The sequence below is a fragment of the Xenopus laevis genome, chromosome 5S (assembly GCF_017654675.1).
Source record: "Xenopus laevis strain J_2021 chromosome 5S, Xenopus_laevis_v10.1, whole genome shotgun sequence".
NCBI lineage: Eukaryota > Metazoa > Chordata > Amphibia > Anura > Pipidae > Xenopus > Xenopus laevis.
The window spans coordinates 63960939-63975491 of NC_054380.1; the positions used below are offsets into that span (position 1 = coordinate 63960939).

General features: G+C 40.1%; 1 protein-coding gene across 2 annotated transcripts in view; it reads left to right on the plus strand.

Annotated features, from left to right (window-relative positions):
- Positions 1 to 14553, plus strand: part of LOC108717939 (cyclin-dependent kinase 19) — a 104624-nt gene that overhangs the window by 63458 nt on the left and 26613 nt on the right. For both annotated transcript variants that reach the window (XM_041564627.1, XM_018265398.2), the window contains exons 6-11: positions 241 to 372; positions 4342 to 4485; positions 5761 to 5830; positions 6345 to 6417; positions 8522 to 8619; positions 9739 to 9817. In XM_041564627.1, coding sequence (XP_041420561.1) covers positions 241 to 372; positions 4342 to 4485; positions 5761 to 5830; positions 6345 to 6417; positions 8522 to 8619; positions 9739 to 9817 — 596 coding nt within the window. The remainder of the gene's footprint in view (positions 1 to 240; positions 373 to 4341; positions 4486 to 5760; positions 5831 to 6344; positions 6418 to 8521; positions 8620 to 9738; positions 9818 to 14553) is intronic.

Genomic DNA, 14553 nt, shown 5'->3' on the forward strand with positions numbered 1-14553 from the left:
ACATATGGGGAGAAGCATTTCTTAAATTCAAAATGTTTGTATAGAAAACATTTATTGGGCCAAAAAAAATTAATGGTTGGGAACATTGCATATATTTGATGTTTTTTTTTTATTTCAGCAAATACTAATGGCATTAAAGTTCTCTCTTACTAGCTCCTATAGACCTCTTCCTGTAGCTGTACTCTCCTGCAGTCTGTTATATTTCTTGGCACTAAAACACTTGCTATTTTTCTATTGCAGCTGACATGGGGTTTGCCAGGCTGTTCAATTCTCCTCTGAAACCTCTAGCAGATCTTGATCCAGTAGTGGTCACGTTTTGGTACAGGGCTCCAGAGCTGTTGCTTGGAGCAAGGCATTACACGAAGGCCATAGGTAGGTGTTTCTAGTAGATTTGCTTTCTAGTAGGATGCTTTGCAATTTCTAAAACATGATTCCAGGTGGAAAAATGTCGATCAAATATAAAACTTGTGTTTATTAAAATAGTGTCTTCCTGTATTGGTCTAGGCCAGTGATCCCCAACCAGTAGCTTGTGAGCAACATGTTGCTCTCCAACCCCTTGGATGTTGCTCCCAGTTGCCTCAAAGCAGGTGCTTATTTTTAAATTCCTGGCTTGGAGGCAAGTTTTAGTTGTATAAAAACCAGGTGCACTGCCAAACAGAGCCTCAATTTAGGTTGACAATATAGGGGCTACCAAATGGCCAATCACAGCACTTGTTTGGCACCCCAAGAACATTTTTCATGCTAGTGTTGCTCTCCAACTCCTTTTACATCTAAATGTTGCTCACAGTTCAGAAGGTTGGGGTTCCCTGGTATAGGCACTTATATGACTTCAAACTGCACTGATTTATAAGCAGCCACGTGGAATGTTTTTTAACCTATGAGCCACACGCCATGTTCATTTCATATGTGTTTTTAATGGGTGAGCTAACAACCCTAAACAAAGTACATAATAAAGTGGACCTATCACCCAAACATAAAAAGCTGTGTAATAAATGTCCTTTTCAAATTAAACATAAAACCCAAATTATTTTTTTATTTAAGCAATCATAGCTGTTGTAAACTCATTAAAAAATTTCAGCTGTCAATCAAATATTGCCTGTCCCTCCGCTATGCCTTAGGCATAGAGGCGGGGCAGGCAATTACTTTCACTTTCCATTCAGCACTTTCTAGATGTAACTTTAATCCCCATATTCCCCCTGTTCTCTTCACCATTTAATTGTGTAACCAGTACATGGGGATGGACATCAGGTCCTCCATTCTGGGGCAAAAACAAGATTTTGAGATGATGCAAGGCTTGTCTTAATAACATTGTCCACAAAATGGCTCCTGCCTGCTTTCTATAATTATTAATTCCCAAACGGAAGGAAACAAGATTCAGATAATTTTTACAGTGTAATTAAAGTTTATTTTGCTTGACTGGTGTGATAAAATAGAATTTATTCTTCAGTAAAAATGGAATGAATAATGTGTGGCCTATTTAAAACTTCATATCATTTTTTTACCCTTTCGCTTCAATGACAGTTACAAGCTGACATCTACTGTATTCTCTCAGCCTAGAAAGCAAGGTATAAAGGAGTTTACAGGATATTTTAGTTAGGTTTTGAACATTATAATGTTAGAAGATAGCTTCCTTATACAACAGATAAAATGTATGGCATGTGCTTTAACCATGAGAGTTGACTGATTCTGGTAATTCTATAGAGATATAGAAATAGGGTTATTGACTATGACCCAACACCTTGTTAAATAGCAAAGATAAGTGATGCTATATCTTTACAGTAACTAATGGTATATTGGAAACCAGTTTAAACTACTTAGGAGCATATTTATCAAGAATCTACCACGGATAAACTTGAATTTCAAATGTTTGCGTGTTTATGGAAAAATCAGAATGTCAACAACTCGCATGAAAAATGATGGGGAGAAAACTCTAATAATCGAGTTCACGTGCAGGAAAAACTCAAGTCGATCAAATTTATGTCCCGAAAAGTTTTCGGATAAAAAAACAAATTTTTTACATTAGAATTTTTAGTTTTTTTCTCTTATTAACCCACAGACATTCTAGTTTTCTAAAATATAACTTGAATGTGTGAGTTTGGCTTCAAAAAAAATTTGAATCGTGGAAAAAATCTGATTCGATTTTTGATAAATCTGCCCCTAAATGTTTTGCAGTTTATGTAAAGCATGTAAAGGTTTTTGACACTATTTATCTAATATAGGATGGCATGTTTTTTTACAGTTAGAACTTCTGTCCCCTAAACCAGATGAAAGGATTGGTTGACCCCCTGAAATATTGTTCTGACTGCTAGGTCACTGCCTGTGACACCGATATATTAGACTTGTAGCCTCTGTGGTAATGCCTGGTTATGCAGGTACATATAATTTCCTTCAGAGATTGGAGTATAAGAACCAGAAGTCATTTTTATAATCCCAGGGCTGCCATCAGAAGTAATGGAGCCCTATTACAGTTGTGTAAGCCCCCACCCCCAGGGGACCTAGCTTATTAGTTTGCTACCTGCCAAGGCTTCTTTGGGGTGGGCTTTGTCAACTAAATAAAATTGGGCTCCAACTTAAAGCACAATGTATTAATTGGGAGTATCCAGATCCACACCTATTATGTTGAGATACTCCCTCCATTTGCCCGAAACACTATTCCTTTTAGGATTTGCAAAACTGTACCATTCTGCCTGTTGAAGTTCCTAGTAGGGCAAGGTCCCTCAATGGACTCCCGTCTGTTTTCCCAGGTGGCAACCCTGTACAAAGCATTTTTATCATCACTATTTGCGCAAGGATAAAGACACTATTCAGCCCCATGTTATCACAAAGAAATGCTCTTTAGATTCAAAGTTTGCACTTAACAATAGTGGAACTAGTAAAGCCCATCAGTATGTAGCAAGGATTCTTAACTTTCGAATTGGGACCAAGAAAATGGCTCCCCAGAAGTTTGGTCACCATGATCCCTTTATTAATTTGAAATTTATACATGCAATAAAGAAATATTAATTAAACCAAGGTGCATAACTGATTCCTTAGCTAATTCCCAGGAATGCCCCTGATTCCTGTTACTGAACAATCACAACTCTTTAAGAATTAAATTAGGGAAACCGCAATTAATGGCTGACGATAAAGATGTTATTGGACCTGTAATTTTTATGACAGATACAGGTGTTTCCTTTTGGAAACACAAGGCTGTATTGTATGTTCTCAAATGCACGTTGTGGTTTATGTTTCCTGTGTTTTAGAAAAAGGAAGAATAAGAGAAGGTTATGCTCAAAAAAAAAACATTATATATTTTAATTTCCTTGTCACTCAGTTTTCTGGCTTCTATGGACAAATTCTAATTTAAAGGAACAGTAATACAAAAAAATTAAGTGTTTTAAATGATAAAGAAATGTACTGCATTGGTAAAACTGGTGTGTTTGCTTCAGAAGCACTACTATAGTTTTATACATAATTTATATTAACAAGCTGCTGTTTAGCCATGGGGCAGCCATTCATACACAGGATACACAGAAGATATAAGTTGACTGAAACTGAAAAATCCCATTGTATACTATAGAGCTTATCTATTATCTGCTTTGTATCCTGTGCCTTTTCTCCTTTTCAGCTTTGAATGGCTCCCCCATTGATACACCACAGCTTGTTTATACAAACTATAGTAAATTTACCAGTGTAGGCCAACAGTACATTATATTGTCATTCCTTTAAAACACTTTAATTTTTTGGTGTTACTGTTCCTTTAAACTTAATGTTTTACCACGGGTTACTCATGCTGTCACTGGTCATAGCTGTTATCCCTCTATAACCTATCACGCTGTTCCTATATGTTCTCCTACATCAATTTTCTAAATGTAGTCGTATTCATTGCCCCCCTCCCAAACTGCATCAAAACCATATATGACTGTAAAAGAACTTCTGCCTGCAGCAGACACCTCTGCATTTGCTAACCACATTCTACCTTGTGTCAGAATATGATTAAACACACTCACTCTTCACACAAAGCTCATTTCTTTCTTCTCATGCAGTGTTATTTGTATACACAGGGGTTGGTGCTCTTTTGCCCAACTCAAAAATATTTTCATGGATAAAAATACTGAAATGTACTATGTTATTGGATAAGAAAGAAATTAGTTCTTGGTTTGCTGCGGCATATCTTGATATGGTAAGGTGTATAGTTATCTTTAATTATTTAGTTAAGTATAGGTTTACAATACCACTACATATTTATGCCATAAAATAAGAATTTACAGTGCTTCTGATTTCAGCAGTTTGTTTATGCCCATGTATATTGTTCAAGATGTTTCTAATTTAGAGCGCATAAACCATCATTTCTTTTGACAGATATTTGGGCTATTGGTTGTATTTTTGCTGAACTGTTGACTTCGGAACCCATTTTTCATTGTCGTCAAGAAGATATTAAAACAAGCAACCCATTTCATCATGACCAACTTGATCGTATCTTCAGTGTAATGGGATTTCCAGCAGGTGACCTTCCTTTTACTTATCGCCCTTATATACAAAGCTGTCTTTATAGACATCGATACACATATTAACTCTGCAGACTTTCTTCCAGTTTATTTTAATTATTCAATTGGTCTGTTCTGACTGTGATATATAAAGGTCTGACAGAGTTCCAGCATGTGGCAACATTGATCTGGCCCAACTGTTTGACTAACAGTTGAATTCCAGTGCATTTGTATGACATCACATGACTTTCATATGACAAGTTACAATGAAATTCTTTTACTAACTGAATCAAATTGCACAAAATCTAATAAAATGTTAAGTACATGTTGTATTGCATTTAATATGATTGACTATTGTATGGACATTTGAAGTCTTCGGATGTTCCATTATTGGCATTTGCTGCAAATGCACATAATGGGCCAGAGCAATGAGAAAACGCTATTTTATGGCTTATCCCGTGACAATTTATGGATGAGATCCAATTTGAGGAGAAAAAAAAATCTAACTCAGTTCAAGTTGTTTCTCATAGACTTCAATAGAGTTATATCATAAACAGGTTGATACGTTTTCTTATTAAATTGCCTCTGGGTCTATGGGAAATTCTGGAATTTACTTAAGAAGCTTTTCTCCTCAAACTGAATCTGGGCCTATGTATTTCCACAAATAATGCTGTGAAGCCTGCGGTATGTTGACAAAGGGACCTGGAACGTGTGGGAATAATAAGTAAAAAAAGAAAGGGTTGTCAGGTTGGTATCTAGTGCAGAATAGCATGTGTTGAGCATGTAAAAATAATATCATTGTTTCTGCTGAAGTAAATGATGAACTTCAGTATACTACTAATTTAATTCAGAAGACTAGCTTAAATTTCTGCAAACATTTTAAATTCAGTGGACCTATGCAAATTATCAGCTACATTGTAGGTCACAGTAGCATGACAATGAGGTACTGGAAAAAATCTTCGAAGGGGCCCACTACACCTTATAGTGGAAGCTGACCTTGTGGTCCGGGTCCCTTGGGCCCCCCATGACTGCGGGTCCGCTTCCTCTATAGTTATGTCACTGGTAGGTAACTGGTAATACACCATTGTTCTACAATGGTTGTTTATGGCACAGGTCTGATGATTTACATGGAACTTGCTATACAAAGACAGTAGCATAAAAAGTAAAATAAGACTAGGGCTGCTGGTTTCTGGTTCATTGGAAGACTGAAATAATTCTGTGTTATTGCTCGCTTTGACATTTTGATTTTCTACTGTATCTTGATATTTTATCTATTGATTTCTTTGCCTCTTAGATAAAGACTGGGAAGATATCAGAAAGATGCCAGAATATCCCACTCTTCAAAAAGATTTCAGAAGAACAACGTAAGACCTTAAAAAATAAATAAATAAATAAATATGAATGGCCAATGTTTTGCTGCCTGGATTATGCTACTTTATTTCAGAGGAAACCAGGATTGCTGTAAATAATACAATGACATGGTGCTATGACACACCATGGGAAAAAGTACTGATTTCCATGGTGTTTTAATTGAAGATGTCCTTCTGTCACATATTGTACTGAAAGTGTAATTTTTAACAAGTTATTTCAACGTATTGCTTGTTTTTAACCTCCAATATAAGAGATAGCAGGAAGGCAGATAGCAGGTCTGTGCCCACACTATGGAGCCGATTTATCAAAAATACAGTTGGTGGTTTTTTTTACTATTTGAGATAAAAAGCATTGAAAAAATTTAGAAAAAAGTTGCATACATTTGTCACAGATTTATTTTGGCACTTGCTAAAAAAATTCTTTTTGTCAAATAATGCAATTAAGACCCTGCCTAATATCACATTTCACGATCAAAAATATGTATAACAAAAATGTTTATATTTACAGATACACAAACAGCAGTCTTATTAAATACATGGAAAAACATAAAGTGAAGCCTGACAGCAAAGTATTCCTCTTGGTAAGTTCATTTAAGGCAATTCCATTTTTCTGTTTAATACTTGAAAGTGGATTACAATACTACAGGAAGACTATAGGGGCTATTTATCAATGTCCGAATTTATCTAAATATTTTCTGCTACAAACTCTGATCAAATCCGCTCTGGGTTTTTGTTACGCTTTTTTACCATTACATTTTCCCGAACAATTTGCTTTGTGGTAAAAAAAAATCTGATTTTAACGATGTTTTTGGATTTTTTCATCCAATTTTCAAGAATTTCGAGATTTTTTCAGAATTTTCACCAGAAAACTTCGGGGTATTGCACGAAACCCAGCGCACATCAAAAAATCATTGGGACTTCTCCCATTGACTTATATGCAACCTCGACAGGTCTGAGATGCCGGATTTTCAGATTCAGACTTTTTCATCCTCAGGGTTTAATAAATTCATGTTTTTTTTAAAAGTCTGATTTTATATAAAAAAAAATCAAAAATTTTTCGTGATTTTTGCATCCAGAGTTTAGTAAATAACCCCCTATGAGTTAGTAACCTCTAGATAGTGTCTCACAAAATCAGACACACTCAGTGGGAATTTTATGCAGGCTAAACACTGATAACAGTACATGCTATAGATATAAAAAAGACATTAAATAACATGTCAATTTTTTTTGCCTAATAAAAGAAAGTACAATTCTAAACAACTTTTCAATATGAATTTATTAAAACTTGTTAGCGCTTTAAAAGGTATTTGTAAATGCATTTACTATTGAAAGCAGCATTTACTTAACAACTGGTTGTTCTTCTTTAACAATGGGGCAAAAGCCAGTCTCCTCCAGCAAGTCAGCTCTGTCAGTCCGTTGGCTTGTGTTACACTGTTTGAAAGGGCAGAGAATGGAAAGGGACAAACATTGCTTTCAACAGCAATACAAATAATTTAAAAACCATAGAAAAATTGTTATGAATGTAAGCTGATTAGAATAATGTTTTCTTTTATTATGCAAAACATTTTTTGGGGGTTGACATGTCCCTAATATCACTACTATTTGTTAGATCAGTCAACCTTCTCCAGCACGTGCACCAATAGCTTGCAACTATAGCACTGGTATATAAAATCCATCAGCTTAGTTTTGCATTGCACTGATTGCTGTTTACCTTTCTAACAATAGCATATTGCACCAAGCATATATATATATATATATATATATATATATATATATATATATATATATATATATATATATATATATAGTTACTATAGGCAGCAATATGAGCTGAGAGCAGTTACTGTATATTTCTTTGTCAGCATAATTAGCTTTCTGCAAAAGTTATGCTGTCATGGATAAGTGCACTCAAATTCTCATTAAAATATCAGTCCATGAAAAAATATCTTGCTCTGGATATCAGTTTCCCTATGGATCCTCTGAAAGCACATTATGTCCTGACCAAATCCAACAGATTTTTTTGTACATAAATACAACAATTTAACAAAGCAAAGTACATTGTTCATTTGTTAGACTCTGGACAGCTTGATCAATCTTCAAATCATGTTTAATGTGATGTTTTGTTTTAGGGAAAATTAGGTTCTTCCACCAACACAATAAAACTATATAACACTTTTATAAAATGCAGTGGATGTGCAAAAAGTATGTACATGTATGGGATATGGCATCTGGAAACCCATTATCCAGAATGCTCCGAATTACAGAATGACCGTCTCCCATAGTCTCATTATAATGAAATAATTAAATTTGTAAAAAATATTTTTGTCTGTATTAATAAAACAGTACCTTGTACTTGATCTAAACTAAGATATAATTAATGCTTATTGGAAGCAAAACCAGCCTATTTGGTTTAGTTAATGTTACATGATCTTCTAGTAGATTTAAATTATGAAGATTCAAATTACAGAGAGATCCGTTATCCTGGAAAAACCCCATGTCCCATGCATTCTGTATAACAGGTTCCATTTGTCTTCTGTGTAGAACCATGATTTCCCGTGGTAATTAGCAATGAGGCATTCCCCCTCTATTTAAATGCTAATTTAAAGTCCAGTATTTATAATCACTAGATGTACTGTTAAAATAAAAAAATAAAAAAAATGTAACAAACTATATGCTTTCATTTAGCTTCAGAAGCTTCTGACTATGGATCCTACCAAAAGAATCACATCAGACCAGGCATTACAGGATCTCTATTTCCAAGAAGACCCTTTACCCACATCTGAGTATGTATCCTGTCTGTTAAAACATATTTCCTAATACTTTCTTTAATACACAAATTGTATGCGTATAGCATTTATACTAAAAATGTATAGCATTAAAGGAGAAGGAAAGGTTAAAACTAAGTAAGCCTTATCAGAAAGGTCCATCTAAATATACCAGTAAACCCTCAAAGTAATGCTGCTCTGAGTCCCCAGTCAAAAGAAACACTGCATTTCTTTCCTTCTATTGTGTGCACATGGGCTTCTGTATCAGACTTCCTGCCTTCAGCTTAAACCTCATTGCCCTGGGCAAAAGCATGCTCAGTTTGCTCCTCTTCCCCACCCCCCTCCCTTTTCTACTGTAATCTGATCCCAGAGCAGGGAGAGATTCAGGCAGGAAGTGATGTCACACCATGTTAATACTGTAGCTCCTGTCCTAAACAAACAGAGAGTTTCTAGAGGTATGGTAAAACATTCTACAGAATAAATATAGCATTCTAGCTTGCACTATTGCAGCTAATCTATTGGCAATAAAATCCCTCCGTAGCTTTCCTTCTCCTTTAACTGTTGATATTGCAGATTAGTTATATAGTTAGCAAATTAAAGGAGAAGGAAAGCCGTTTTTGGGGGGTTCCAAAAGTTAAGCAACACCCAAGTCATTGTAATAACTTACCTGGAACCCCAGGCTGGTTTCCAGCAGAAAACTGCGACGGCCCGTTGTTCTTCTAGAGATCCCCATGGAGCAATTATGTTCCTGCTTCTTTCTTCTTCTTGTGGCTGCGCAAAAGCTGACTACTTCATTCTACTGCGCAAGCGTCTGCCCCAGGAAATTGGAAGTGAAGAAGACGATCAATCTGTTTTGCTCGCTGGTCAGTGCAGTTTTCTGCGCCCAGGGTGTCACAAGTAAATACATCCACTTGGGGGTGCCTAACTTTTGGCACCCCCCAAGTTAAATATACTTTCCTTCTCCTTTAAGGCATCCATTCTTTGCTTTTCTAGTTGTGTTTCATCTTGAGGTTTACCTTATCAAGGTTTCAAATTGGGATTCAGCTCAATACCAGGATTTAATATAATATAAAAAGATAAATAAAAACTGTTTCATACTTGCTGTTCATTCTGTATTTACTGACTGCATTGCATCAGTGTTTTTGCAGGGTGCCAGATTCCATATCCAAAACGAGAATTTTTAAATGAAGATGAACCAGAAGAAAAAACTGAGAAGGTATAAATCTGTGCTCCTGTCTACTTTATTTTTGTTGTCCTGTTTCCTGTTCTGTAGCTGGAAGATGATTAAATGGAATTATAGTATTATGTTTTGGGTAGCCGAGGATGAGTAGAGTATAACAGTGCTTTGTTAGCAGAGTCATGCAGGCATTTGTCAGGGAGCCGGGAGCTCCCTCCAGGGAGGTAGTCTGGATCAAGGAGGAAGCCCTCTTGAGGGAGCAAGGTCGCGGTATCCAAAGGGTTAAGCAGAATCAAGGTCAAAGTCCAGGCAAGAGTTCAATGGCAGGCAGATCAGGATCAAATAACAGGCAGGGGGTCAGAACCAAGGCAGGAGCAGGAATAAGGATACAGGAAACACAAACAGGAACCCAGGATTAATGGCAGCAAATCCTATTCTTGGGCACCGTCACAGTGTTTTGGGCGCCCTTTTATGATGAGATCCCGGCACCAGAGATGACATCATCATACAGCGACGCTGCAGCCATGTGTTCAGCATGGGCGCCGCCATCTTGGATCTTCACTGTGACCGCCGGGAATGTAAACAGCGCCGTCGGATACTTCTGGGTCGGGTACGTCTGGCAGTCCTGACAGTACCCCCTCCCCCACGGGGGGCCTCTGGACCACCAGGACATGGCTTTTGGGGAAACCTGGCGTGGAAATCCCTCACAAGATGAGGAGCATGAACATCAGAGTGTCCTTCCCAGGAGCATTCTTCAGGGCCAAAGCCCTTCCACTTGATGAGGTACTGAAGAGAACCCCTGGAGATTCTGGAGTCAAGGATCTTTTCCACCTCATATTCTTGTTGACCATCCACAGAGATAGTAGGAGGGGGAGACTGGTCAATAGAAAAGCGGTTGGAGGTAGCGGGTTTCACCAAGGAGACATGAAACACGTTGGGGATTCGCATCTCAGGGGGAAGCTGAAGTCTGACAGCCACAGGATTGATAATCTCCAAGATGGGAAATGGACCCACAAACTTCGGACCCAACTTGGGAGATGGCACCTTCAGACGAATGTTTCGGGAAGAAAGCCAAACTTTATCACCAACCTTGAAGAGAGGAGAGGACCTACGTCTCCGATCCGCGAAGGTCTTGTGCACAAGAGCACTCTTCTCCAAATTAGACTTGGTTGCAGCCCAAATAGCGGACATATGGGCCGCATGGTCATCAGCGGCTGGGACATCAGTCAAAACAAAGTCTTGCGGAAAGGCTTGAGGATGTTGGCCATACACAGACATGAATGGAGATCTTCCAGTGGATGAATGACAGGCGTTGTTATGAGCAAATTCCGCCCACGGGAGAAGGTCAGACCAATCATCTTGGCAGAGGGAGACATGATTTCTCAGGAATTGTTCTAAGGCTTGATTCACTCGCTCCGCTGCCCCATTCGTTTGGGGATGATAGGCAGAGGAGAATTGGAGAACAATACCCAAGACCTTGCATAAGGAACGCCAAAACTTCGCCGTGAACTGGGAACCTCTGTCAGAGACAATCTCCGCCGGGAAGCCATGCAGGCGGAAAATGAATTGAATAAACAACTGTGACAACTCCACTGCAGATGGAAGCTTCCGTAAAGGGATGAAGTGGGCCATCTTGCTAAAACGATCTATGACGACCCAGATCACGGTGTTCCCACTGGAGGGAGGAAGTTCGACTATGAAGTCCATTGCCAAATGCGTCCAAGGACGAGAGGGGACAGGCAAAGGCTGTAGTAACCCGCTAGGGCGAGAATGGCTAGGCTTGATAGTGGCACAAACGGTACAAGCAGCAACAAAGTCTTTGACATCTTTACGAATAGTCGGCCACCAGACTAGACGCCGTAAAAGTTCTAGAGTCTTAGCAGGACCAGGGTGTCCCGCTTGCTTGGAGCTATGAGTCTGTTGCAGGATAGGCAGACGAAGTTCAGGAGGTACGAATGCCATTCCGATGGGAGTATCAGGAGGAGCAGAAGATTGACCAGCCAGAATTTGATCAGCAAATTGAGGGTATAAAGAAGCGATGATCTTGACAGGAGGAATAATTGGCTCTTGTCTTTCAGGAGTACGATCCACCGGAGTGAAACTTCGAGACAGAGCATCGGCTTTCCGATTCTTAGAGCCAGGGCGATAAGTCAAGACAAAGTTAAATCGAGAGAAGAAGAGAGCCCACCTTGCTTGTCTGGGATTCAGCCTCTTGAGAGATTGAATGAACTCAAGATTCTTATGATCTGTGTAGATCATGACTGGGATCAAGGAACCTTCAAGGAGGTGACGCCACTCTTCTAAGGCAAGCTTGACAGCCAGGAGTTCTCGATTTCCTACATCATAATTATGTTCGGCAGGAGAGAACTTCTTAGAGAAATATGCACATGGGTGCAACTTTCCATCAGAGGGATGTCTTTGGGACAAGATAGCTCCAGCTCCAACTTCAGAAGCATCCACCTCGATGAAGAAAGGTAACTCCGGATCAGGATGGCGGAGAACCAAAGCGGAAGTGAAGGCATCCTTCAGGGATTGAAAGGCTTCAATAGCAGACGGGGGCCACAAGCTGGGTTTACCCCCTTTTCGGATGAGGGCCAGGATAGGAGCAATGCGAGAAGAGAACCCCTTAATGAATTGCCGGTAGTAATTGGCAAAACCAATGAATCTCTGGATTGCCTTAGTGCTCAACGGTAGGGGCCACTCTTGGATTGCAGACACTTTCACAGGATCCATCTCGAAACCCTCTGGGGAGATGATATAGCCCAGAAAAGGAATCTTGGACACTTCAAACACACATTTCTCCAGTTTGGCAAAGAGAGAGTTCTTCCTCAAACGAGAGAGTACTTCCTTCACCTGGGAGCGATGACTTGCAAGGTCCTTGGAGAAAATCAGGATGTCATCTAGGTACACGACCACAAACTTTCCCAAGAGATCCCGGAAAATGTCGTTCACGAATTCTTGAAAGACAGCGGGGGCATTGCAGAGACCAAAGGGCATTACGAGGTACTCATAGTGCCCATCACGAGTGTTGAATGCTGTCTTCCATTCGTCACCTTCACGGATGCGGATGAGGTTATACGCCCCACGGAGATCCAACTTAGTGAAGATTTTAGCCCCCTTCAGTTGGTCAAAAAGTTCTGCGATCAGAGGCAAGGGATACCGGTTCTTAACAGTGATTTTATTAAGACCCCGGTAGTCAATACAAGGACGTAGGCCTCCATCCTTCTTCTCCACGAAGAAGAATCCAGCCCCTGCAGGAGAAGTAGAAGGGCGAATAAACCCCCGCTGGAGATTTTCTTGGATATATTCCTTCATGGCAGCGGTCTCTGCTGGGGAGAGAGGATAAGTGCGACCTCTAGGAGGCATGGTTCCGGGCAGGAGATCAACTGGACAATCGTAGTGACGATGAGGAGGGAGAAATTCTGCAGACTTTTTACAGAAGACATCAGAGAATTCCTTGTAGAAGGAAAGAAGCGTCTTCAAATCTGACGTAGAAATATTCACCCTCTGGATGGGTTCAGCAGGAAGGCAATGCTGTTGGCAGTATGGACTCCAACGGGAAACCTGCCCCGAGGACCAATCTATGATAGGCTTATGCAGGCGTAACCAGGGAAGCCCCAAGACGACTGGAACAGAAGGACAGGAAATAATCAGGAACGATAACTTTTCTTTGTGTAAGGTCCCAACCTGCACAGGCAATTCCCCAGTCGTCATAGAGATAAACTCGGATTCAAGGGGTCGGTCATCAATGGCGGTTACTCGAAGTGGAGGAGTCAATGGAAACAGGGGAACATTCATATGCTTGGCAAAGAGAGCGTCCATGAAATTTCCGGCAGCTCCAGAGTCAATAAAAGCTGAGCCAACAATGGTCTTAGTGGACAGACGGATCTGTAAAGGCAGAAGAAACCTGTGAGAGTTCTCTTGTGACTTGGGAGTAACGCCCCCTACATGAGTCTTTCCAAGGTTACCTTGAAGAGAGGAACTCTGAGGCTTCACAGGACAGGAGTTGGCAAAGTGAGATTGACCCCCACAGTAGAGACAAAGTCCAGCCGTACGTCTCCGGAGTTTCTCCTGTTCAGAGAGACGAGCTCTTCCGACTTGCATAGGTTCCTCCGGAGGAATAACAGAAGGCTGCTGGGGGGTAGGAGGTAATAGAGGTCTTTGAAAGCGAGGAGCCAACATGGGTTGAAATTTCTTGACTCGGTCCCTATTAGCTTGATTTTTTCTCTGACGGGTGTCCACCTTGACAGACAAAGCAATGAGGTCTTCAACCTGCGTGGGTAATTCACGAGAGACCAGGTCATCTTTGAGGCGGATAGAGAGACCATTGTAGAAGGCAGCATGATAGGCATCATTGTTCCAACAAGTCTCTGCAGTACGGAATTCAATGGCATATTCTGCAACACTGCAACACTGCGATTTCCTTGGCGGATCTGGAACAGACAAGAAGCAGCGGTCGCCACCCGACCGGGAGCATCGAACACAGTCCGGAATTCTTGAAGGAAGGCTTTGGAATCATCAATTAAAGGAGACTCCTTCTCCCAGTGCGGAGATGCCCATTCGAGCGCTTTCCCTGCCAGACGAGTGATCACGAAACCAACCTTTGCTCGCTCAGAGTTAAATTCTGCAGGTTGCAGGACGAACCGAATCTGGCACTGATTCACAAAACCACGACAGGCTTGAGGGTCGCCACTGTAGAGAGGCGGTGCAGGAATCCGTGGACCAGAAGTGGAGGACTGTGTAGCCATGTCCGCAGCAACTAGCGTGGGCGTTGT